General features: G+C 40.6%; 2 protein-coding genes across 2 annotated transcripts in view; one reads left to right on the top strand and one right to left on the bottom strand.

The window, feature by feature from the left end:
- Positions 1–7,728, top strand: part of STK26 (serine/threonine kinase 26) — a 65,467-nt gene extending 57,739 nt beyond the window's left edge. Inside the window, exons 5-12 of the mRNA XM_059049950.2 lie at positions 46–154; positions 240–397; positions 1,317–1,502; positions 2,609–2,757; positions 3,823–3,916; positions 4,341–4,403; positions 4,486–4,622; positions 5,924–7,728. Of these exons, the coding sequence (XP_058905933.1) occupies positions 46–154; positions 240–397; positions 1,317–1,502; positions 2,609–2,757; positions 3,823–3,916; positions 4,341–4,403; positions 4,486–4,622; positions 5,924–5,948 (921 nt within the window). The 3' untranslated portion in view covers positions 5,949–7,728. The remainder of the gene's footprint in view (positions 1–45; positions 155–239; positions 398–1,316; positions 1,503–2,608; positions 2,758–3,822; positions 3,917–4,340; positions 4,404–4,485; positions 4,623–5,923) is intronic.
- Positions 7,729–9,681: 1,953 nt separating this feature from the next.
- Positions 9,682–25,084, bottom strand: FRMD7 (FERM domain containing 7). Its single transcript, XM_059049949.1, is given in 11 exon segments — positions 9,682–10,274; positions 10,277–10,727; positions 12,157–12,232; positions 12,559–12,639; positions 13,963–14,126; positions 15,485–15,580; positions 19,631–19,778; positions 20,000–20,114; positions 24,835–24,955; positions 24,958–25,017; positions 25,019–25,084. Coding segments are annotated over 11 exon segments (1,971 nt in total).
- Between the last annotated feature and the right edge of the window lie 410 nt (positions 25,085–25,494).

Here is a 25,494-nt window from a genome sequence, read left to right as displayed (position 1 = left end):
CAAACTTTTACATGTATCTGTATGTATGTGTTTTTTCCCCCTAAGCTGAGAGCTGGTCCATTTGATGAGTTCCAGATTGCTACCATGCTAAAGGAAATTTTGAAAGGTCTGGACTACCTGCATTCAGAAAAGAAAATTCACCGAGACATAAAAGGTATACAGAAGTCTAATGTGAACCTGAGAAAAACAGATGCATTCTGAGGAAGCTGAGGGTTTTTTCATCTCTTTTTCCCTCCTAGCTGCCAACGTCTTGCTCTCAGAACAAGGAGATGTGAAACTTGCTGACTTTGGAGTTGCTGGCCAACTGACAGATACACAAATTAAGAGAAATACCTTTGTGGGAACACCATTTTGGATGGCTCCTGAAGTTATCCAGCAGTCAGCTTATGACTCAAAAGTAAAGTGTTACCTGTACAAGCTATTTTGTTTTTAATATTAAGTTTTATATAGCATACTATCCTATTTAATAAACTGCCTTAATACTCCTTCCTTTGAAAGTATTCCTAAAGCTAGAGTCATGTCAGATGTTGCTGGTAAATCATACGTTCCCTTGATGCTGGTAATATTTGGACCTTCTTCCCTTCAGTGGCCTTTCATCCTACTTGGAATACAGTCCAAAGTTCTTACTATCACATATGTGGCTCTCTACAGGCTGGCCCTTGTCTACCTCTGGCTCATCTCTTATCACTCTCCTCTCTTTTCTTTTTTTTTTTTATCTCTCTTCACTTACACTTTTTTTAAATTAATTTTTATTGGCCCTCTATTTTCTATCTGCTTCAGCCACAGTGGCCTCATTGCTGGTCCAGAAACACAGCAAGTCCCCTCTAGCCTCAGGACCTTTGCACTTGCCTCTTCCTCTATCTGGAATAGCCTTTCTCCCAATTAGGTCTCTGCTTAAACATTACCTACACAGAACAGTCTTCCCTGGCCATCCTGTGTAAATTTGCAGCCCTTTTACCTTATTCATTATTCCCTTATCCTGATTAACTATTTTCTTGACAGAACTTAGCACCATCTGACATCCTATTATTTATTTATTTATCTGTCTCTTCTACTAGAACATAAACCCCTTGAGAGCAGGGCTTTTGTCTGGTTTGGTCACCACCTGAGTCCTCAGTGCCTAGAATACAGTACCTGGCACAAAGTAGGGGATTTGATCATTTTTTAAAATAAATGAATTATATTAATAAAAATTGATCAACATCACATTTCTTGAGACACTTTCATATTGTATGACCGTTAGACTCCACAGGTTATTTTGTGGCAATATGTTGGAATGGAATTTCAAGGTAATTGTTCTTTCCTCCTTACCTTAGGCTGACATTTGGTCACTGGGAATTACTGCTATTGAACTAGCCAAGGGAGAGCCACCTAACTCCGATATGCATCCTATGAGAGTTCTGTTTCTCATTCCAAAAAACAATCCTCCAACTCTTGTCGGAGACTTTACTAAATCCTTCAAGGAGTTTATTGATGCTTGCCTGAACAAAGATCCATCATTTGTGAGTATATATGCTATGACTACTATTTTCTATGATCAGTTCTACATAGAGCCAGTGTGGTTTGTTCAACAGCGAGGAATACAGTGCCTGTGAAAACTGTCTAAGATCCATCCAGGAACGTGATTCTTCCCTCTATGTTGCTAATTTTGTTTAGTTGTTGACAAGATCCGTAGTTCCTTCTCTCCTTCCCCTGCATCTTTTTCTCTTTTTTCTATGGTCCCTAGCTTCTTCTTTATTCTGTTGATCATTTCTTATTTTGGGGGAAATAAAGTTCATTTTCTAGGATGTCATTATGAAAGTATATGTATAACTATTCACAATGATTTTTATTCAACTGTGTTTTCATTTTTCATGAAAAGGTGTTTGCGTTTCACTATTTTTTATTTAATGTTCAGAAATTCCAACATGAAGTTGTATACGTTTCCTGAAGTCTAATGAGCTCCATTCATTTACTTGGCAGAGTTGATTACAGTTGTTTTACTGTTTTTAAAATAAAGCTGCCCGAAGACTTCGAGAAACTAGAAATATACAAGAACTGAATTTGATGTGACAATTTTTAAGTTGCTAACGAATATTTTCATATTAATAAAATACTAGGGGGGAAAATATCCCCCACAGCACCTGGTGTTTATATTTAGATGCAATATGAATTCATATGTGATGAAGAAGGGGGTCATATGATATGCGCAGATAATAACAAAGTTACAGCCTTGCTCGTTTTCATCCTTTTTTCTGATTTACAGTAAATATAATAAAAGTATTTTAAAGCACTATTTTGAAACGTTTTTAAACTTTTACTTAATTGTCAAAGTCCTGCCATGTGTTTCTCTGCTTTTAAGAAAGCCCTGCTGCCTGTTGCTAGTAGGTAGGCCACCTTTTGCCCATTGGGCTTTAGCAAATTGGTACCAAAGTAGTGAATTTAATTTGGTTGCCTTGAGCCACTTCAAAAACAGAATTAGCTATGGTCCTATGGCATTTTAGTTGTCCTCATATCTGCAGACATACTTTTACACCTTTCAGCTTAATAACTGAAGTGATTTCTTATCGCTCCTTGCAATCAAAAGAGCCTAGAACTATTCATGCATCCTTTCTTTTTTGTTCCTTAGCGTCCTACAGCTAAAGAACTTCTGAAACATAAATTCATTGTAAAAAATTCAAAGAAGACTTCTTATCTGACTGAACTGATAGATCGATTTAAGAGATGGAAGGCCGAGGGACACAGTGATGACGAATCTGATTCTGAGGGCTCTGATTCGTATGTACCAATTATTGAATTTTTATTTAGACAGCCCATTTTAATATTGCATATATTTTAACTGTGATCCAACATGCCTTCTCTAGCATAAAGTATAAAACCTTATTCTAAAGTCTGACTTTAAAAACTGTGAAAAGCTTTTAAAATCACGGTCTGTGAAGTACAATGAATTTGGAAACACGTTGTTTTCTTAGAAGTGCATTGCTTTCGTTTTAAATGGTCTCGGTCTCACCCCTAGTGGATACTTGAGTATATTACAAAATTTTGGAACAAGATCCGAATTAAGGGGTTTTACTAGTTTGCCCAAAGTGGTAAGGAGCAATGTCTTCTCTTCCTTTGATGGCAAGCTGCAAAATCCCTCTGGAGAACTAACGTTTCCCACCTCTTGGCCATGTACCAAACGGTGATCAGACCGGGACATTGAAATATTCATTTATATCTCATTTGTACCCCCTAAAAAGTTGCATTGTTTTTTAACTGCAGCATTTATACTAACATTTTAGCCTCTAAGTCCATAATTTAAGTTACTCCTCCGCTAGCTGAATTGACACAAAGGCAACACCAAATTTCTTTAGATGCTACTTGCATTTATGAGAAATTGCCCAACTTTTAAAAGGTCTAAAAAAATACCAGGATAGTTGTTTTTACTCTGTTCTAATGGTTGTTGGCCTTAGCTGCCCATGAGAGTCACCCATGGAGCCTTTCAAAAATGTAAATCAACTATACTCCAATATAAAATAAAAATTTAAAAAAAATCACAAGCCACACTACAGGAGATCCTGATCTAGTGAGTGGGAAGGGGTTGGGGCAGGGCTTTATATATAGTTAAGAGACCTTCACGTGTGATTCTGATACACACTTAGAGTTGAGAACTCTAAGTTCTCTAAGCAACTCTGAAGAGTTGTTACTCTTCAGTAAAAAGCAGTGTCTATTTGAAACTGAGATCAAATGATTTTTTATACATCGCGACAATTCTCCGTTTGGAGTCTGGCTGCATTGATTAGGTATTTTCACCAAGCTGTATCATTTAGGAACTTATAGAAGTATCTTTGGCAATCTCTTTAGGGAATCCACCAGCAGGGAAAATAATACTCATCCTGAATGGAGCTTTACCACCGTGCGAAAGAAGCCAGATCCAAAGAAACTACAGAATGGGGCAGTATGTATATGGAGATGATCATTTCCTCCTGGTAGACTTTTTCGAACTATATAGTGAGAGTATGATGGCCAAAAATTGTTAGAATTTGATACCCCTAAATGCTCATCTACCTCACTGTGTCCATAGTAGGTTTCATTTGCCATTCGTTTTGAGCTAATTAAGAAAAGGTCACAGAAGTCATTTAAGTGGCCATTGGTATGTTTTAAAATGCATTTTACCTAGAGATGTCTAAACCCAGTGGGTTCATGTATATCAGTTGTAATCCTCTAAGTTAGAGAACTTCCGGATGATGGATGGGAATTAGTAATGGGAAGAAAGCATGGAAACTTGCCCTGTATTGGGTCTTTGGGGAGGAGGATTCCAATGAAAGCACATGAATGATTATTTTAATTTCATGTGTATAATCTATAATATTTGTTCAAAGGAGCAAGATCTTGTACAAACCCTGAGCTGTTTGTCTATGATAATCACACCTGCGTTTGCTGAAGTAAGTACAGATTCATTAGCTTTGGATATCTATTTTAAGAAGTATAGTAATTTTAAATGTTATAGTTATTGATCTTTCTCAGCTTAAACAGCAGGATGAGAATAATGCTAGCAGGAATCAGGCAATCGAAGAACTGGAGAAAAGTATTGCTGTGGCTGAAGCCGCCTGTCCTGGCATCACAGATAAAATGGTGAAGAAGTTAATTGAAAAATTTCAAAAGTAAGCTTGAAATGTCATTTAAAAAAAACTATTTTGACATTTTCTGTTGGATGTTCATTTATGATGCGATAATATAATTACCTACTTGATTCAGTCATTCCGTTTATTCCTAACAAAGTCAATTCTTAATAGTCATATGCTTGAAAACTGTTTGGTTTGTTGCCCATCTTAAACATTAGCTTTTGGAATTATTATCTTCGGGCATTACAAGGTAGTTTTCCACTGAACGAAATGGCCTGGGTTTTGTTGTTGTTGTTGTTGTTGTTTTTCTCCTTTCCCTGTTACTTGGAGTACAGATAAAAGGTCAGGGGACATATTCTTATTTGGACCCTTGTAAATTCCATCGAGGAATGCTTTCATTCTTGCCACTACTCTTATCACACTGCTGTTCACATTGTTTCAGTGCTAAAGTTCATTAAGTTTAACCCCCATAAGAAAAGTTAAGGATTTTAGGTAGAGAAACTCAAATGAAGACTCTAAAAGGTTCTTATGTTTGATTTCAGTTTCTATACTGCCTCTTGAACTGTTGCTTTAACTTTGTTCACATTCAATAAAGTTCTTACACTTAATTTTTAAATTCCATTTTAAAACAAGACTTTGGGGGCTTCCCTGGTGGCGCAGTGGTTGAGAATCCGCCTGCTGATGCAGGGGTCACGGGTTCGTGACCCGGTCCGGGAAGATCCCACATGCCGCGGAGCGGCTGGGCCCGTGAGCCATGGCCGCTGAGGCTGCGCGTCCGGAGCCTGTGCTCCGCAACGGGAGAGGCCACGACAGTGAGAGGCCCGCGTACCACACACAAAAAAAAAAAGCTCGCAAAACAAAAACCAAGACTTTGGTATGCATATACAAACACAACTCCTTAGCTCAAGCAAGTTATAAAAAGCACTACTAATCTTAGCCTTAATCCCATTATATTGCTTCTCAGTGCATCTTTATATCCTTTGTATTTGTGATGCGCTGGGCTCAAGTTGGAACAAACCATACAGCCTGTAAAACACATACTCTCCTAGATCTTTCTGGCTGGTAAAGCCTATTTGTACTTATCAGCTAAAGCCCCTCTTAAAATCCTTAGTTTTTAGTGGAAACCTCCCCTCTTTTCCAATTTGCAAACAAATCAATTGGAAGTTGTAAAATCAGACCCAGAAGGGATTTTTGAGCTGCTTTATATTTTAACGTTTACATGATGAGACGCAATACAATTTTTGTTTGCTGAATCAATTCTTTCATTGCAGAGTTCATACAGATGTGAAATAGACACATGCATAGTTGTATATCAGTTTAAGTTTTTCTTAATTTTATAGGTGTTCAGCAGATGAATCCCCCTAAGAAACTTCTTGTTAGTGGCTTCTATTTCATATGGACCCAGAGAAACCCACCAAAACTACTTCAAGCTTAACAATGCTTAACTCATGAGCTCCACGTGCCTTTTGGATCTTTGCGACATTGAAGATTTGGAAGAAGCTACTCAACTATTTTGTGATGGTGTTTATCATTTTATATTTTAAAGAGATTATTTTGTAAGGAATAACTTTTAATACTATAGTTTCACCTGTATTCTAGTAAATGTTGAGATACAGTTTTGCTTTTAGGCATCATTATTACTTAAGTTACTAGGATGAATACCTTTCATGTTTTGATCTTTAGTTAACTGTACACTCATGAAACATACAGGTCTTTCAAAGTCATCCTAAATATTCAACTTTTGTAATCATCAAGCCTCAAAAAGCTTTTTTGTAAAAAAAAAAAAAAAAAAACACAAGCATATTCTAAAGATGACTTCTGGTGGGGAGGCGGAAACAAGTCACACGTTCTTAAAGCAGAAGTTTTTAATAAGCTCTTAGAAATGAAACCTGGAAAACTATTGACTCTTCTCCCAAGTGGGTATGATATTCCAGGCAGCTCAATGATGATCACATTTGAGAGCCCTGCGTTTGAAACATTTAGAGGCAACGTGTAGCAACAGAGGTACCTCTTGGTGTGCGGTATTTACTTTCTCTTATAGAAGAGACAATTGACATGGTTGGAAAGTTAAAGCAATACTAATGAGCCAAGGATGGATTTTTGGTAATACCGGAAGAATTAGTCAGGATTCATTTTTTAAATCAACGCAAATCTCATATTATATGCTTGGATTTGGGGAGCTTAAAAGAAGCTGATTATCATGTGATTATAAATATCTGATCAACAGGTATGAATATAATTTACACCAGCATATTTTTGTCATGGTCATAAAATGTCCTATAAACTATTTATACATTTTTTCCCTCATAACTATCCAATACATAAACATCATTTGTTCATTCTTGAAAGGGTATTTAAAGAAGCATTTTCTAGTTCATATGAAAATAACCATAGTACAGGATGATTTCCGTCCGTACAAAGGTAAGTTAGACTGTACAGTTAATTTTCAGTTATATTTATGGTACTGTTACATGGGTAATACCTTTTTCTTTTAAGCCCAGTATATATATTATGCCTGCCTAAGCTCTGAAGTGGGGCTGTATTTCAGTAGTTGTAGAATTATTGATATTCATTAGTTTTGATAGTTAATGTTTTGTTGTTTGGATCTGAACAATTTGGTTTTTGCACAAAAGTCATTTTAATAAACCTGAATAATTGCCAAATATTAGAAGAAAGATTTTCTTCAAGTGAAGAATACAGTTTTTAGTCAAAGTGGCCATTACCTCTTCCTTTTTTGTAATAATAATACAGACACTTGAATAAGTTGTTGTTGTGTCACATGCCAAGAAAATTTTTTCATTGGTGCCTATACTGTAATAATTACTTTTAACACATTGTATTTTGAAGTAATAGTTCAGTTAAATTTTTCACGTGCTATGTAACTGAAACTCGATTACAGTTCATTATTTTTAGAGGTCTGGTAATAATTTTGCAGCTCATATCATGTATCAGATGAATATTTTTGTAAAAGTAAAAGCAACAAATTTTAAAATTGATTATTTGAAACTTTACAGCACAGCTGCACCGTGGATAGAAAATTGTATTGCTTATTCATTATAGTTATTAGTCCTGTAAACTGTTTCTGGGTAAGCATAGTTCAGTGTTTTGGGGGGGGGTTAAAAATAAATATTTAAATTTCCTGGTCCTCAATGTTCGTTTTCTTGAGGTGGGGGTGTGGTGTGGTATTTTAAGTGTTTCAAATCATTTCTCCTGTCCCCTTTCATTTATTGTTGGAACTTTAACACCAGTGTTTCCATTGGAAACTAGAAGGTATTCTTCACATTTTATTAAACATTGATTATAGCTCCAGTGACTATGTCCTGATTTCTGCCTCCTGTCCTGACAAAATTATTAATAGAGTCCTCTTTCACTCAAAAATGTCCTTCCTAGGTTACACAATAAACTTTATGGTCACCCTAGTTATAGTTTTATGAGGAAATTTTATACAGATTTGAACGCTGTATTTCTCTGGGGGAAACAAATTTCACAACGATTTCTAGAAACTGAGATGAGAAATAGCATATAATCCTAAAAGAATTTGAGTTTTTCCTAGAGAAAGGGTCAAAGATGAACTTAATATAGCTTTGAGTATCTATAGGATTAATGTATAGGTGATTGGGTTTCAATATATTCTTCTTATTAAATAGCTATTCTAGACTTGTGAGTTACCAGATTCGATTCCAGGAGCAGGAAGGAAAGTGCTAGCATGTTGGAAAGAGGTAGAGTGAGGTATATTCAAAGGGATTTTTGTGGTGTAAGGACTAGGAGAGTAAGAAAACTATTCCATCCATCTTTTCTCCATTCAGTCATATATAAAAATAGCTTGCTTACATAAATGCATGATTTCTTTGAAGTCACTACCTAACATTATCTCGTAAATATGTTTTACTTACCATTAAAATCAATAAAGAAAATAAAGTTCTCAAATAGAATGCTATACCTTCCAAGGGAAATAATAGAGAAATTTTGAATGGGTCAAGAATAGAATTTTGGTTCATTAACTCAGCCTGGAGTACTATCCTTTTTTTTTTTTTTCAGCTACCCCAATTCTACCACTTCTCCATCCATGACTATACATTTTTACCTGCTTCCCTCCTTTTCCTTGTTCTCTAAATGTTCCTTCCCTTAATCATAGGCTAGAGCCAATCACTTCTGAAATTGACTGAAACAAAATGAAGTTCATACTTACAACTTAATTTTCAAATAAATCGTTTTCCATCACTCTTTATTAAAATGCTATTCATCTCATTTCCTTGTCTACATGCACGCAACAAGATATGGTAAAAAAAAAGTGCTTGCAGGAGAGATAACATAAGCAGACCAACATGTTAACTTTTATCTTTCACTACATAGTATACAGCTAGTTAAGAATAAAGAATAAGTCAAACATCATATTATCCCCATCAGGCAGATGTCTGGCTTTAGAAATTGATCGATTCCTGAATTTCCGAGGTTTAGAATTCTGCCAAGTCCTAGATTACTTATAAACTCGTGTTCTGTTGAGAGGATCTATGTTCCTTCCTGTTCCTGAAATATAGGAGAGCCATGCTCCCCCTAACATAATGTTATAAAAGTTGAAGTCTTTAACATCAAACAGGGCCATTTTTACTGGGTCCCACACAAATAATGAGGACCGAAACCTTTAGTTGTAATATTGTTTAAGAACAAAATCACCAACACACTTACAGTCTGCTAAATCGCTAAATGATATCAGAACCCAATTCTACAGGTCAATCCATACTATCACTGTTCTTCAGGGTGGAAGAGCCTGACCTTCGCTTATAATGTCTCTTTGGGGAAATGTATAATGGAGATGACAAATAGCCACCTCACTCTGCTACGGGGCTGGTGAGGAGCGGGCACGTTCCAGAATGATTCAGAGGGAATAGAAGAGTGAGGCTTGAGGAACGGGGCAGAGCTGGATCTTTCATCAGCTAAGCGCCTAATCTTAGAAGAGTCCCGTAATACCAATGAATAGTAACAAAGAAAGTGGTTTTTGCAGAAGGTTCCTTATGTTTCACCTAAGTTAGTAACATGGAATTGGCCTGGAAATGTTCATAGGGTTCACATTTTAAGCTAAAAAGTAATTACATGGTTTTCACAAAGTCCTATCCTCAGCACTTGATGTATTGAAAGAAACATCCTCTTCTTCATCTAGCTGTAGACTCCCAGAAGACAAGCGGATTCTGGCCGTGGGTGAACTTATGCCTTTGTCATACAAAGAGTAGTAGTCTGGTTTAAGAATCTCTGATTCCGAATCGCTGGATTCACTAGCTACATACCCTTCTGTTGCTCCCTGATCCATTAAAACTGTTGGAAACTCCTGCTCTGCAAACATATATGTAAACAGGTCAGCTTTACGACTCAGAGCAGAACGAGGCCCTAAAGGTCTAAATCTTGATCCAAGAGGAAAACGGATAGTTTTCACGTCTAATTGGCTCTGGGACCGTTTAGGGGTTGGCTCTGGAATGTTATATGCAAATGCATCTTCTAAAGTTGGATCTTCCTCTCCTAGATCTACATTGAGGTTGCTCCTGCCAGTAGTTTGGGCCGTAGCTTCTTGGAGTTCTTGAAAGTCTTGCTGAAATCTCTTCATTCTGAGGTTCCTTGGGCTTCTTTTGGCTGGCTTCATTGCGGTAGGCTGTAGACAGCTGTCTGGCCTTTCCCTTTCCTCTGCCATGATTGGAGACTGGGCACCTGGGGTGGTCTGTCCACATAAAAGAAGACTTGAGGAGGCATAACATCAACCTGCTGACTAGTACAAGAAATATAGGGCACATCTGTGTAAGTTAGCTGCCTTGCTGGACTCACTTTGCTTGTAAGGCCAGAAGATGTGCTCGTGTGATTGTCAGCAAACTTACAGCTTGTTTGGAAAGAGCTTAGAGGACTCCTTTCCTCAAAATAGTCAGGATCGGGGTCGGTGGTAAAGACAGGGTCTGTATAAATAAAAGGGAACGAGGGACTGCTCTGGGATTGATGTAGTGATGTGGGATCTGCCTCTGGTTTGGAACGCTCCAGCTCGGCTGCAAACGTCACCTCCACTGCAGAGTTTCTCCTCCTGCTGTCCAGCACGGGCTCAGAGGCGTGCACTCCATTCACATTTCGGTAGTACCCACTGCCATAGGCTAGACTCAAATCTTCCACCTTGAGAGAAAGAACATGTTGGTGAAAGAAGGAAAAAGCCATTTGGTTGGGGGTGGGGGCAGGGATCTAAATGAGCCTTGAATTTTGCAAAGGTAGTTTTTCACAAAGGCCTTTCAACCCATGTTCTATGCCAGGGTTGATAAATAGATACATAAAAGGTAATAACTTGTACCACATCCCAATTTATGTGCTGAAAAATAGACACGATACTTTCCTTTCTCAACACCATCACACTCCCAGCCTCTGCATTCTCTTTCTACTTGAGCCAGCATCGTACTTAAAGCAGTATGGTTGAGTAGCTGTATTCATGAGCTAGGAGTTCTGCCTTTTGGTCCTGGCTCTGCCTTTATTTGCTGTGTGACCTTAGGCAAGTCTCCTAACCTCCCTGTTCCAGCCTCCTCCCTATTTTCTGTAAAATGATGGGGAGGAGGGCTGTAAATGGCATGAGACGGCCAATCATTAGATGGTACCTTCCAGCATTATACCTCTGTGATGCCTTTCAGATAAAAATTGCCTCTGACTTGAATGAAGACAGAGTTTATGAGACCTCTAATTAATTTTTTTCAAGGGAGAGCAAAAGAAAAATAGCATGGTTCATACTATAAAACTCAAATGAAGCCATCATCTCACGGTTCCAGGAGAATAGCATTTTGTCCTTAAATTAAGAAAATCACATAGCAAAAGTACTTTTAAACCTTGACCCAAGGGACTTCCCTGGTGGCCCAAGGGTTAAGAATCCACCTGCCAATGCAGGAGATACGGGTTCAATCCCTGGTCCGGGAAGATCCCACATGCCGCGGAGCAGCTAAGCCCGTGCGCCACAACTACTGAGCCTATGCTCTGGAGCCCACGAGCCACAACTACAGAGCCCGCGTGCCACAACTACTGAAGCCCGTGCTCCTAGAGCCTGTGCTCTGCAACAAGAGGAGCCACCGCAATGAGAAGCCAGTGCACCGCAACAAAGAGTAGCCCCCTCTCGCCACAAGTAGAGAAAGCCCACGTGCAGCAACGAAGACCCAACGCAGCCATAAGTAAATAAATTTATTTATTAAAAAAAAACTTAACCCAAGACCTTATAGCTTCCTCTAAGCCTTAAGATTTTCATAGGTACAAAAGCAGCTTTTAGTTTTAAAAATACAAAGCCATAGAAATTCATTTGGATCTGCATTTTGCAAGATGTTAGCAATACAGGTTGCAATTTAAAGACGTGCCAGATCTTTCCAGTCTATAAGGCACACACACCAGTTTACCCAATGGTCTTCTATTGGCTGGAGACTGAGTTGACAGACCTCCCCAGGAGGCTAACCTAACTTGACCAGAGTAACCTTTTTACATACTGGGAGATTCTGGCAGAATCGATTCCTGGAAGCATTTGAAATGTGAATGCATTACATTTATCTAAAGAAGAAGGAATTTTCAAAAACCTTACTTGTTTTGACACATCAGAGAGGAGGTCTGGTGAGGACCTGCACTGTCGTTCATGGTACTGAGATGGGTAATGTTTCCTGAAATCCCCAAACAGAGAAGGAATTGAAATAGTCTTCATGTGAGTACAGGATCCCTATAGATCTCTAAATTCTACTTAAAAATCAATGTGACAGGTGAGAAGCAGCCGCATAGCACAGGGAGCTCAGCTCGGTGCTTTGTGACCACCTAGATGGGTGCGATAGGGAGGGTGGGAGGGAGACGCAAGAGGGAGGAGATACGGGGATATACGTATACGTATAGCTGATTCACTTTGTTACGCAGCAGAAACTAACACAGCATTGTAAAGCAATTATACTCCAATAAAGATGTTAAAAAATAAAAAATCGATGTGACAAAGAGAAACAAAACCATGTCCCTTTCAAATGGCAAGCTCTTCAACCTCCCCTTTTTCCCATATTCTAAAAGTTGCCTTTGGGTTCTTCCGCTATTATAAAAACGAGATAAACAATTTTATGAATGCTCTTTGTAACCCAGTAGGCTAACTAAAACTCAAAAGTGTCATTTATTGTTGAAATCGAAAGATTCTGGATGAATGATATATGTCGTGAATCTCTGACCATCACATTAATAATATCCATTTATCCGAGGATCAGGCAAAGCAACCTCAACTATTCAGAACCCAGAAATTTCTTAAAAGCTTCTGAACAGCGCTGTAGAACAGTTACAAATTCTGGCCTTGAAAACGAATATACTTTCCTTTAAAGGCCTTTCCCCTTCCTCCAAATTTACACATAGTTTCTAATGAGGCTATTTGTCTGGTTTCCCAATCCATGACAGGAGAAAAACAGCTAACTAAACAGTCAAAGAAGGTTGCTCCAGTCAGACATACACTAGCAAAGAAAGCCAGCTGATTGCTGGGAGAAACACAAGAGCCAAAAAAGAAATCACTAACATCATAAAATCCAAAAAGTCTGGGCCATTTATCACTGTGGTGCAGGGTCTGACATGCCTTCCCCGCCCTGAGGCTGCCACTGGGCTACAGCTGCCGGCAGAGGATAATAAGTGATGTTTATAATAGGTCATTAAGAAAAGGGAAAAATATGCTCAGTATCATCTGTTTTAAAAGGCAGGGATTTGTAGAATACATTTTGGAAAGAGTCCATAAAAATATGTACATTGTAAAAATCTCACTTCTACTACTTGAAAAATCTTCTACTACTTGAAAAATCCTTCACAGGAAGCATTGGATTCGAATTTTTTTTATCTTAGCTAAGAGTTTGAAAGCGTCTTCCAAAGAACTCCTAGTCTGGTGGGATCAAGTAAAAACAAGTTCTTACTTTGACCTCGCTTCCTTTCCTCCAAGGTGCTAACGTGTAGTAAGGAGCCTCCACCACAATACTGTTTCAACCTCTCAAATCCCTTAGCACCTCGAGCGCTTTCTCACCCTATCTTTTTCCTAACCACCACCAAAAGGATGTTGTTGAGCTGTCCTTCCTATGGCTAGCATGTAAGTTGCACGTAAGGAAAACAATAGGTTCATTGACTACGTTTTCTCAAACGGCATATGCCCCCTTATCCTTGCAGAAATTCTGATCTAACCTCTTAAGTGGGGTGTACACCTGCCCCGACCTCCCTTTTAGGAAATATTGACTTAATGAGTCACACAGAGATTGAGCAGTAAAGGGTATCATCCTTTATGTGATTGAAATGGATTCTTTATTGCTTCTAGAATTCAAGCTCCTCCTACTGCCTTCCATGTTACTGAAAAGTTGTGTGTTTAGTTTGCCTGTGTGCAATATTTAATTACCTGTAGCGGAAACTGGAACCCTTGCTGCAGAGCAGGGTTTTGGGCTTTGATTTGGGCTCTTCAGAAAGTCTGAAGAAAGCATGATACTCCACACAAGTCTTCCAGAAAGCCTTGCAGACATCTCGGCTGGCCAGGGTGAACTCCAAGGTATCCTTGCACAACACCTGTATAAACCAATTTCCATCAAGCAAAACGTCCTTCAAGAATATCAAAGACCTTCAAATCCCAACGCCTTCTAAACTATTGGTCCAGGGGCCCATCCAGCTTCTGATTTTCCACTTGGCTCCCCTTCGGCTTCACACCTACTGAAACCAAATGATTGGCAAACTTCCAAGGAACAGACAGGGCCACTGCTCAAAAACAGAACCTTCTCTAAGAAGCAAATCTTGCTCTGCACACCCTCCTCACCTCACACGCTTTTTTACCCCCTCTTCTCTGCCAGGAACATATTTATGAAGTTGTAAATTAGGTTAAAATGAACATCAAAGGGCATCCTTTCAAAGTGACAAGAAGTTATAAATGACCAACAGGAAAAGGGGAGGGAGGAGATCTTTCTTACAAATGGTAGGCTTTATACGATGCTTGCATATACATGAGTCTTTTTAACACACCAGCTAGAAACATTCTCCCTTTTTGTGCTGCCTTGTTCTATGATGCTCTGTGTTGCTCATTTAGCGTATTCTAATCGGCTGTAGGGGAGCTTAGTCTTCCAGACCTAAAGTGCAAGGTTGCCCCATCTCCTGACTCATTATATACCCCCATTTGCCCATGCACGTGTGCAGTCTACTTTGCTGCTCCCCTTCTCTCATTCCTCTCCAGGTCCCTGGATGCAGCCCTGGGATTCTTCCCAAGCTTCACACTGGATTCAGTCTTCTGAACTGTTCAAATGAACACTTTTAGATAAGGCTAAGGTTCAGAGAATGAAGCCCAAACTACTGAATTATCTGTAGGTCAAAAATGTAGTTGATACATATTTTTAATTTCCTTTATAGTCATAAAAAATTCTTTCTAGCCCCTTTGTCCCACCCTGTACAACGCAGCCTTGCCCAATAGTTGCTTAATATATACCCTCTCCCCACATCCTGCTTTGGGAAAGAGTAGGTGTTCAATTATTTGGCATGTAGTAGGTGTTCAATTATTTTTGCTTAAGGAAAGATGAAAATACTTCATGAGAGGAAGCAAATAACGTTGAATTAATATGTCCACAGTCTTAGATCTCGGCTCTTTCATTTGACTTACCAAATCCCTGAAAAATGGTTTCTAAGGAGACTTGTCTTTCATCCCAGCCACCCCATTTTCCTATTACTTTATTCATTTTGAACTGCCAATAGGATTTCTTAGTGTTTTGCCTTTAGTAAAAATATGATTAAAGCTCTGGTTTATTTATGTAGAGGCAAAAAAGGGAGACTATCATCGGTCAGGGCCAGGCAGCTTTCATCGCTCACAATAAAACCATTTGCAGAAACAACCAAGAAATCTCAACTGAGTAGAAAGTAAAAGAATTAATTCAGAAGCTACTTACCAAGATGTTGGCATGAAGTTTGATGAGAAAACGTTTTCTCTTAAAACTCAACTTGCGGATTTTAGCCCAGTTGAAAGTATTGATCTTTGTATTTCCCTATGATGAAACACATGACAGATTTCAGGATGAATGTCGTCGGCACAAGCTGGTTTGTAAGACAACGCGAACCTGTTGGCAAATGCACTTCATGGACAGGACTATCCTTGATCTATCTCTTGCACAGACTGATCCAGTTGTACTAGATAGAAGCTATGGCCAAAGAAGGCATTCCAGGTGGGACACAAGGCTGCTCTGAAATGCAAGTAAGAAGGGTCATGCCTGGGAAAAGTTGCTAACCAGGATAGGGGATCACCGTAGAAAAAGATTGCAGGTATCCGGGTATACCCCACTTTTCGAAAGTTCACTTTACGCCACTTTGCTTTTATTTCGCTTTTACGAAAGACCCACATTACTACAAGTTTCTGCTAACTGAAAGAAATCCAAAGAGGATTTTTGCTTTTACTCCAAAAAAGGCGAAAATACAAATCAGCACACACCCTGAGCAGTGAGAGTGGCACCTCTAAGCTCCTTCCCCAGGAACTACACTCTGCTCGGCAGCTCAGCATCAAGCCACCATAGCTTTGAACTGTACATCGGTACTTTATCTCGATTTATTTTGTGCACCCATTAGCAAGATGTATCCTCAGGTAATGCTTCTTCTCTTTACACTATTTCAGCTAGGAAAGGTTTCATAGGAATGCTCTACTTTCAAATAGCAGGGGAAACCTGAACTGCAATAGCTCCTCTAATCTCACTCCCTTTTCAGGTTTCCACATTCAACTGCTTTTTAAAAAATCCCATTTATTCTGCCACCTCATTTACTCAAACCCTTTCAATAGCTCTGCACCACCTACATCAACTCTAAACTCTTTTGGCTTGATTTTCTTGCCCCAACTATATTGACTATAACTTTCATCCCACTGCTCCCAGAAAACACCTTTCCATCCAACTCTGGACCTTCCCTCCCATAGATCTCCTCATTCTCCTTACCCGGAATGACTAGCGCCTCCTCCAGGATAGTCCATATCATTGCCACAGCCTACACCCATTTCTAACTCCTTTGAACTCCTTTAGCTCTCCTGGACTTCTCAAACAGTTTAACTCTCTTGTTTGTTTGTTTGTTCACATGGTCCAAAAATCAAAGGGGGTACAAAAATAAACATATTGAGAGGTCTCACGCCCTCCACTGTCACTCCTACCTCTGTCCTCATCTAACCACTGTCTACAGGTAACCACATTATTTTGTTGGGTATACTACTTCTGCAACTAAAGTAAATGTGATAGATTAGCTTTTGATTACTCATTGTCTGATATTGATCGTTATTTCTCTGGTCTTTCAAAATAAATTGTGACTATCGTAATGACAGGAGCCATGTGTCATGCTTAATGTTAGTTTCTTGATTATGTCATCCTTTATCCTTCTCAGGGCCTTTGCCTATGTTCCCTTTCCCTGGAACACCCTCCTTCATCAGCCAACCCTATCCCGTTGGTATCCCGACAGTATGGTACTGGCACAAAAACAGAAATATAAATCAATGGAACAGGATAGAAAGCCCAGAGATAAACCCACGCACATATGGTAACCTTATATTTGATAAAGGAGGCAAGTACAGTGGAGAAAAGACAGCCTCTTCAATAAGTGGTGCTGGGAAAACTGGACAGCTACATGGAAAAGAATGAAATTAGAACACTCCCTAACATCATACCCAAAAATAAACTCAAAATGGATTAAAGACCCAAATGTAAGGTCAGACGCTATCAAACTCTTCGAGGAAAACATAGGCAGAACACTCTATGACATAAATCACAGCAAGATCCTTTGTGACCCACCTCCTAGAGAAATGGAAATAAAAACAAAAACAAACAAATGGGACCTAATAAAACTTCAAAGCTTTTGCACAGCAAAGGACAGCACAAACAAGACGAAAAGACAACCCTCAGAATGGGAGAAAATATTTGCAAACGAAGCAACTGACATAGGATTAATCTCCAAAATTTATAAGCAGCTCATGCAGCTCAATATCAAAAGAACAAACAACCCAATCCAAAAATGGGCAGAAGAACTAAATAGACATTTCTCCAAAGAAGATATACAGATCGCCAACAAACACATGAAAGGATGCTCAACATCCCTAATCACTAGAGAAATGAAAATCAAAACTACAACGAGACTGGTCAGAATGGCCATCATCAAAAAATCTACAAACAATAAATGCTGGAGAGGGTGTGGAGAAAAGGGAACCCTCTTACACTGTTGGTGGGAGTGTAAATTGATACAGTCACTAGGGAGAACAGTATGGAGGTTCCTTAAAAAGCTAAAAATAGAGCTACCATATGACCCAGCAATCCCACTACTGGGCATATACCCTGAGAAAACCATAATTCAAATAGAGCCTTGTACCACAATGTTCATTGCAGCTCTATTTACAATAGCCAGGACATGGAAGCAACCTAAGTGTCCATCAACAGATGAATGGATAAGGAAGATGCGGCACATATATACAATGGAATGTTACTCAGCCATTAAAGGAAACAAAATTGAGTTATTTGTAGTGAAGTGGATGGACCTAGGGTCTGTCATACATAGTGAAGTAAGTCAGAAAGAGAAACACAAATACTGTATGCTAACATATATATATGGAATCTAAAAAAAAAAAAGGTTCTGAAGAACCTAGGGGCAGGACAGGAATAAAGACGCAGACGTAGAGAATGGACTTGAGGACACGGGGAGGGGGGAGGGTAAGCTGGGACGAAGTGAGAGAGTGGCATGGACATATATACACTACCAAATGTAAAACAGATAGCTAGTGGGAAGCAGCCGCATGGCACAGGGAGATCAGCTCGGTGCTCTGTGACCACCTAGAGGGGTAGGATAGGGAGGGTGGGAGGAAGACGCAAGAGGGAAGAGATATGGGAACATATGTATATGTAAAGCTGATTCACTTTGTTATAAAGCAGAAACTAACACATCATCGTAAAGCAATTATACTCCAATAAAGATGTTAAAAAAAGATTAATAAAAAAAGAATAGATACATGTCTATGTATAACTGAATCACGTTGTTGTATACCTGAAACTAACACAACATTGTTGATGAACTATATTCCAATATAAAATTTTTTAAAAGTTATTACAAGATAATGGCTACGTTTCCCTGAGCCGTATACTATATCTTTGTTGCTTATCCAAAAATAAAGAAAAATTAAAAAGAATCAGGGTTTGAGTGGACTGGGTAAAAATTCCCTCCTGGGTGAACACGCGTGCCTGTGATCCATTGGGTCTTTTGTCCATCAGTGTGGCTGTCATGCTGTAAAGTTTATAACCAAATAAATTAGAAGGTTAAGGTTATTGTTGCCAAGTCTGCACCTGATCTTCCTTGTGACTTATTTCAGCGCTCTAATTTGGTCCTGGGGGTCAGTGGGTCTGAAGCCACCCCTTTCTTTGTCACAGGTGATTCATTCCAAAACCTGTCTAGGTATCTGCCTATCATTCTGAAGCTCCTTCAACCTGAACTTGGATCTAAATTCATTGAATGTTCACAGATATAAGAAGTCTAAATAGACGGAAAGACTGTCGAAAACTATGTTCTGGCCACATTCCAAGGAGTGAGGAAAACAGAGTCCTGGGAAAAGGATGAGTCAGCAAACAGCAACCAGTGCTTTCAGGGTTGGGTGCTAATTCCCTACTGGCTGGCGCTGAGCCCCTCCAACAAAACTGCTAACTGAATGAGAGCAACCCTTCAGGTTGTTTCTGGTGGATTTGGACAGGCTGCCTGCACTTTATGTCACAGCCTAAGCTTTTAGGATGCCAACAACCTGTATTCTTATTTAGGGTCTGAAAGTTCCAAAGAGCCTCTTGACTTCATCTCTGCACCATGCTGGCCTGATCTAGTGTGTGAGCTCCTGAGAATCAAAACAGTCAGTTGCAGACTGCAAATGGAAGCAAAGCACATCAAGGGCAGGAGACGTACCCTAAGCTCTTCCAAGCACTGCCTCATTTTCTTGCTGGTGGTAAGACTGAGGGGTGGGGTCACCTTGAGAATGGACATTCAAGTTTGAGCCAAGATAACACCCCAAGCTGAAGACTTTAAAGGAAAAGAGCTGTTACCCGTAACACCAGTACGCCCATGTGAGCAACAGCCAGTTGTATCCGCATCCCTTCACCATCACTGGCAGGGTGCGCCCTGACGCCGTACATGTCCAGCTTCCTCACTATGTCCAGTAGTAGAATGTCAGATTCAGCTGGGCTCCGGCCACTGCAAGGGGAAAGAATTTATGAGCCTAATCAATGCAGCAGGAATGACGCCTAAACAGAAAAAGAATGACACCTCTACCCCAAGAGCTCGAAGAGGAACTCGGTGCTTTCTTGAGCCTGAAGTTTCTCTGACTTAAAGGCTTGCTTTTAAGAGTCTGTCCTCAGCTTCAGTCTTCCCTGCCAGTAGAACAGGTGGAAGCAGATGCCAGGGAAAGTACTTACATGTGCTTCTGATGGAAGTGCATGATCTTGCTCTCTAAATCGTCTTGCTTCGGTAAGTACCGGGTTTGTGCCAAATATTTCCTATCTGTTTCTTCATGAAAGTCTCCCAGTTCTGCTGCATGACACTAAAGTGACATTTTTTGCATTACCATTGATGAGTTAGGCAATGGAGCACCCAGCAGACCCTCTGTGCTCTGACCCTCTGACCCTCTGGGCTCTGACCCTCTGACCTCCCCCAAGCAGCCCTTTCTTTGCAGCCAGTGCAGCCCTAGACCTCCTGAATATGTGTATATTTGTTTCAGGATATGGGTGGTGGGGGAGGAACTAACTGGATCTTCTTCAAATAAGAAGCAGTGGGCTGCTATGAAGTCACAGACACAGTGTAGGTCTTAAAGGCTCCAGGATCTGATCAGTCCCTGTTATGAGTTGAACTGTGACCTCCCTCTCAAATTCATATATTGAAGTCCTAACCCCCAGTGCCTCAGAATGGGACTGTGTTTAGAGACAAGGCCTATAAAGGAGTGATTATTTTAAAAATGAGGCAGGAGAGTGGGCCCTAATCCAATCTGATTGGTGTCCTTATAAGAAGACGAAATTTGGACACCAGGCACCAGGAATGCAGGTACACAGAGGAAAGACTGGGTGAGGACTCATCAGGAAGGCAGCCATCTGCAAGCCAATGAGAGAGACCTCAGAAGAAACCAAACCTGCTGACACTTCAATCTTGGATGTCTAGCCTCCAGAAGTGTGAGAAAATAAATTTCTGTCCTCTAAGTCACCTAGTCTGTTGTATTTTGTTGTGGTAGCCCTAGCAAACTAATTCAGCCCCCTCACCTTACTCTGCCTTGATCAGGCATTATTAAGAAAGGAGAATACAGGGCTTCCCTGGTGGCGCAGTGGTTGAGAATCCGCCTGCCGATGCAGGAGACACGGGTTCGTGCCCTGGTCCGGGAAGATCCCACATGCCGCGGAGCAACTAAGCCCGTGAGCCATGGCCGCTAGGCCTGTGCGTCCGGAGCCTGTGCTCCGCAACGGGAGAGGCCACAGCAGTGAGAGGCCCGCATACAGCAAAAAAAAAAAAAAAAAAAAAAAAAAAAAAAAAAAAAAAAAAAAAAAAAGAAAGGAGAATACAAATGCCAACTCCAATGCAGGCCAGTCACAGCCATTCATCACTCTGTACATTGGGAATCTAGTAAAACCCTGCTATATGGAATCCCCAGTCGGTGAATAATTCTGGAAATTATTCTCACCTTTCCAAGTCACTGGAAGTTTATCCCTGCTCATAATCCATTCTAGATGTATCCAATTTATTGTTATAAACATCTATTATAGCACTGTGCCTACAAAGGTAATTGAGGTATATAGGATTATCTGCCCCTACAGTAAACGGCTTGAAACTGTTTTGATTTTTGAATTCTTGTGTGTTCTTTATAATTTTTATGCCTTTTCCCTCTCTGTCAGATTAATAGGAATCACTTCCTGGTCATTGATTTCCCCTGAAGAAGTCTCTACTTGGTTCCGAACTGTGACTTCTAATTTACCATAAAATGGGCACCCAAGACAATGTTTACAATTAAAATTCACACTTTAACATGAAAAAAACAGAATGCAGATATCCAAACCTGTTAGCATTTTATGAATTATAAGAGTAAATAGACTCTCCATGGAATCATGTGGTGCTCTCCTATTGAGTAAAATTAATGGACATGGGGACATCAGTTTTGAGTACTAGAAAGTTATTTTCTCTTTTGCCTTGGTTTTCTATTGTGTTTTAGACAGATGGCATGCTCATTTTTAGATAGGTGAAGTGTATTTGTATATTTCAAAACTACATTAGAATGAAAATCTTTATATAACAAGCTTTTTAAAAAAGACCAAATCAATGGCTCTTTTATCTATTTATTTTTTGCCCCTATTGATAAATGGACAAATCTCATTCAAACCTAATCAGGGCTTCCCTGGTGGCGCAGTGTTTGAGAGTCCGCCTGCCGATGCAGGGGACACGGGTTCGTGCCCCGGTCCGGGAGGATCCCACGTGCCACGGAGCGGCTAGGCCCGTGAGCCATGGCCACTGAGCCTGCGCGTCCGGAGCCTGTGCTCTGCAATGGGAGAGGCCACAACAGTGAGAGGCCCGCGTAACGCAAAAAACAAACAAACAAACAAAAAAACTTAATCAGGCCCACCCATATGGTTTCACTAGTTAATACTATCAAATATTCAGATAAGATACAGTTACCAATTTTTCACAAACTCTTCCAGAAAATAGAGTAAGGAACACTTACCAACTCGTTCATGAGGCCAGTATTACTCTGATAGCAAAATCAGACACAGACATCACAAGAAAACTACAGATTAATATCTCTCATGAATACAGAGGCAAAAATCCTCAACAAAATACTAGTCAGCTGAATCCAGCAACATATAAGAAAGAATTATACATCATGACCAAGTGGGATTTATCCCAGGAGTGCAAGATCAGTTCAACACATGAAGGTTAATTAATGTAATATGCTATGTTAATAGAATAAAGGACCAAAAATACATTATCGTATCAATAGATGCAGAAAAAACATTGGGCAAAATCCAACACCAGTACCTGGCATGTGGTAGGTACTTAATAAAATTTGCCAAATGAATGACAAAGAAGAGTTACTGTACTAAGGGCATTCATAAAAGGGAGGCTTCATTTGGAATGTGCAAACTGTATTTGAGAGGAAGAGTCTGGCTAGAGCCAGAGGGGTGTGTAAGAGAGATTTAAGCAGATGAGGTCAGAATGTGGGGGTTCTTGAATGCCTAGAACATACATATTAGATGAATGAATAAATGAGCAAACGAATGACCAGGCTGGATGTGTTCTGCACACTGTCTTAGCAACCAGTGAAATAATCTGACCTGGATGGATTGTGAAGAGCTGACTCCTTGAAACTTTAGCTTTTTTTTTTCTATGGAAAGAGCTTCTATTGACAAACAAAATATCCTCTAGAAAAGCTGAAGTGTTCTGTGCTATGCCTGAAATGGCCACTAGGGAATGCTCAAATCCATAATGTTGAACTATTAAGAATGAAATTGGGCTCCCCCATCAGAGGCTGTCTGGGGAGCCCCAATCCTCTGACTGCTGCCTTAAACAGGCAGCTAATGGAGAAGGATAAGTCTTCCAATATTGTTTTCTCCACCTGCCTTACCCCATCTCCCGACCCCACCCCAAGAACAATACTGGACATACAGTTAGTGTCCTTGGCATTCAAGGCCCTTCAAAATGATGCTTAGTTTTTGGCCACTTCTCCTAAACAGACCCTATGCTCGAGTTGTACTTGAGCTGCATCCTCTGTATATACTTCTTCTTGTACCATCACCTTTTTTTCTTTTCTGTTTTCTCTGCTTATCATTACATATGCAGTTCCTATGCATCACTTTAAGGCCCAGCGCAAAAGCCATCTCATCCATAAGCCTCCCCTGATAACTACTGCTCTCACTGCCTTCCTGAGATCCTGGGCTCTCATGCTGGCTCGCTTATGAGTCACTTGGTAAACACTGATTCAGATACTGTCTCTATCCAAGCCCTTCATTCTGGAGTTCCCAGTGAAATCAGAAACCTACCATTTCTGCACTGTCAGGAAGGCAATGGATAGAGGTCCAAAATGAACTTATGAAACAAAAAAAATGAAGTTATGATCCTTCAGGAACAGTAAGGAACAGCCTATTCTTGGACGGCGTCTCTAGAAGAGAGAGAAAGTCCAGCCGGCCCTAGAAGAAGAGATACTATTTCCAGCTGCCTCAATCCTGCCCTCGGGGATACAGGAGCGGCCTGACATGCCCAGCTTCACCCCCTCGCAGGCAAGGCCCCACTGTTCCCTGGGCCTCTTTTCCCTGCCTACATTACTCAGCCTAGTCCAACGACTTGGCTGCTAGGATATGGGGAACGCTAATAGACGCCTGGGGCCTTTTTCCCTTTTAGTCTCTCTCCACCTGCTGCACTCTGTGCTTTGTTCTCTGGAATCATGATAAAGAGCAGCATGGGAATCACATTAAACGTGACAATGTGCTGCAGAAAGCACGTACCAGAAATGGATCCTGGGGCAAAGCAGAGCGAGTGGGGCGCTGCCTGGCAAAGTCCATGCCCAGATTAGCCCAGACCAGCTCCTGGAGAGCAAGCCCGGGGCGGTGGGAGGGCAAGGTTAGACCCAGAGAGAAGAAAATCAAAATCAGCATTTACTTTTTTTTTTTTTCCTTAAAGAGATGTTGCCTTTATTCTGACTTTCTCCAGTCTTTTTAATTTTTTTAACATCTTTATCGGAGTATAATTGCTTTACAACGGTGCGCTAGTTTCCGCTTTACAACAAAGTGGATCAGTTATACATATACATAGGTTCCCCATATCTCTTCCCTCTTGCGTCTCCGTCCCTCCCACCCTCCCTATCCCCACCCCTCTAGGTGGTCACAGAGCACCGAGCTGATCTCCCTGTGCCGTGCGGCTGCTTCCCACTAGCTAGCCACCCTACGTTTGGTAGTGGAGATAGGTCCATGCATTTACTTTTAATCTGCATAACTGCTCTGTGAGAAGGCATTCTTGTCACTCTTTTAAAGACTAGGGAAGAGGGGACTTCACCCAAGGCTACAACAGTTAGAACGTAGAAACAGGATTTGAATCCAAGTCTCAGTGACTACAGTAGACAGCCTCTTTCTACTGCACCATGCCATCTCTACATATCTCATCCAGGCTTCCTCTCCTCTACAGAGAAGTGCTAACATGATGATAGGAATGTTGAGGAGCCTCAGCCTCTTTGCTTGGTTCTCTAGCTGGCTGATAGGCCCCGAAGCCGACGTTTGCTACTTACATTGTAAGATGTGAGATATCATCAACGCTGTACAGTTGTCACTGCATGGAAGCCTTCCCAGAGCCAAATCCTTCTTTATTTGAAGAGTAAAAAGATACCTGCAAAGAAGTGGGGGGGGGGGCGGAAATCTCTTGAGGAAGAAACAGAAACAAGAAAGAAGCATTTCCCTTCTCCCAGATCCAAGACGTGTCACAAAAGACACTGTGCCCCCAGTCAGGGAGATGCCTTTTGGGGGCGGTGAGTAATGCATAGGCTTTGCTTCGGCCCCTAACCAGCGCTAAACCACAACTCAGCTGATCCAGCACTTCAGCAGGCCTCACAGCCATTAGGAATTACCCCGGCCAAATCCTCCCGCCAACTTGAGGGGGTTGGCCATCCATCCTCTGGTGATTTCTGCCACGTAGCAAAGCCACATACCCAGCCAGAGAGAAAGGGAGATTCAGCAAGAATAAGCCTACTCAGGAGGCCAGTACTGCTCTGTTTACAAAATGCTATCAAGTACTCACTATCGTAACAACTTAGAAGGCTGGCCTCATCGCCGCATGTTCCAATTATGGAAAGACAGAGCTTAGGCGATTTGGGCAGAGTCATATCACCCCAAGACGGCGAAACTGTGGCAACACCTCAGGTCTGCCTCTCGATCCTAGGCTGCCTCCTATC

The sequence above is a fragment of the Kogia breviceps genome, chromosome X (genome assembly GCF_026419965.1).
Source record: "Kogia breviceps isolate mKogBre1 chromosome X, mKogBre1 haplotype 1, whole genome shotgun sequence".
Lineage (NCBI taxonomy): Eukaryota > Metazoa > Chordata > Mammalia > Artiodactyla > Physeteridae > Kogia > Kogia breviceps.
This window is presented reverse-complemented; position numbering and strand designations above follow the sequence as displayed.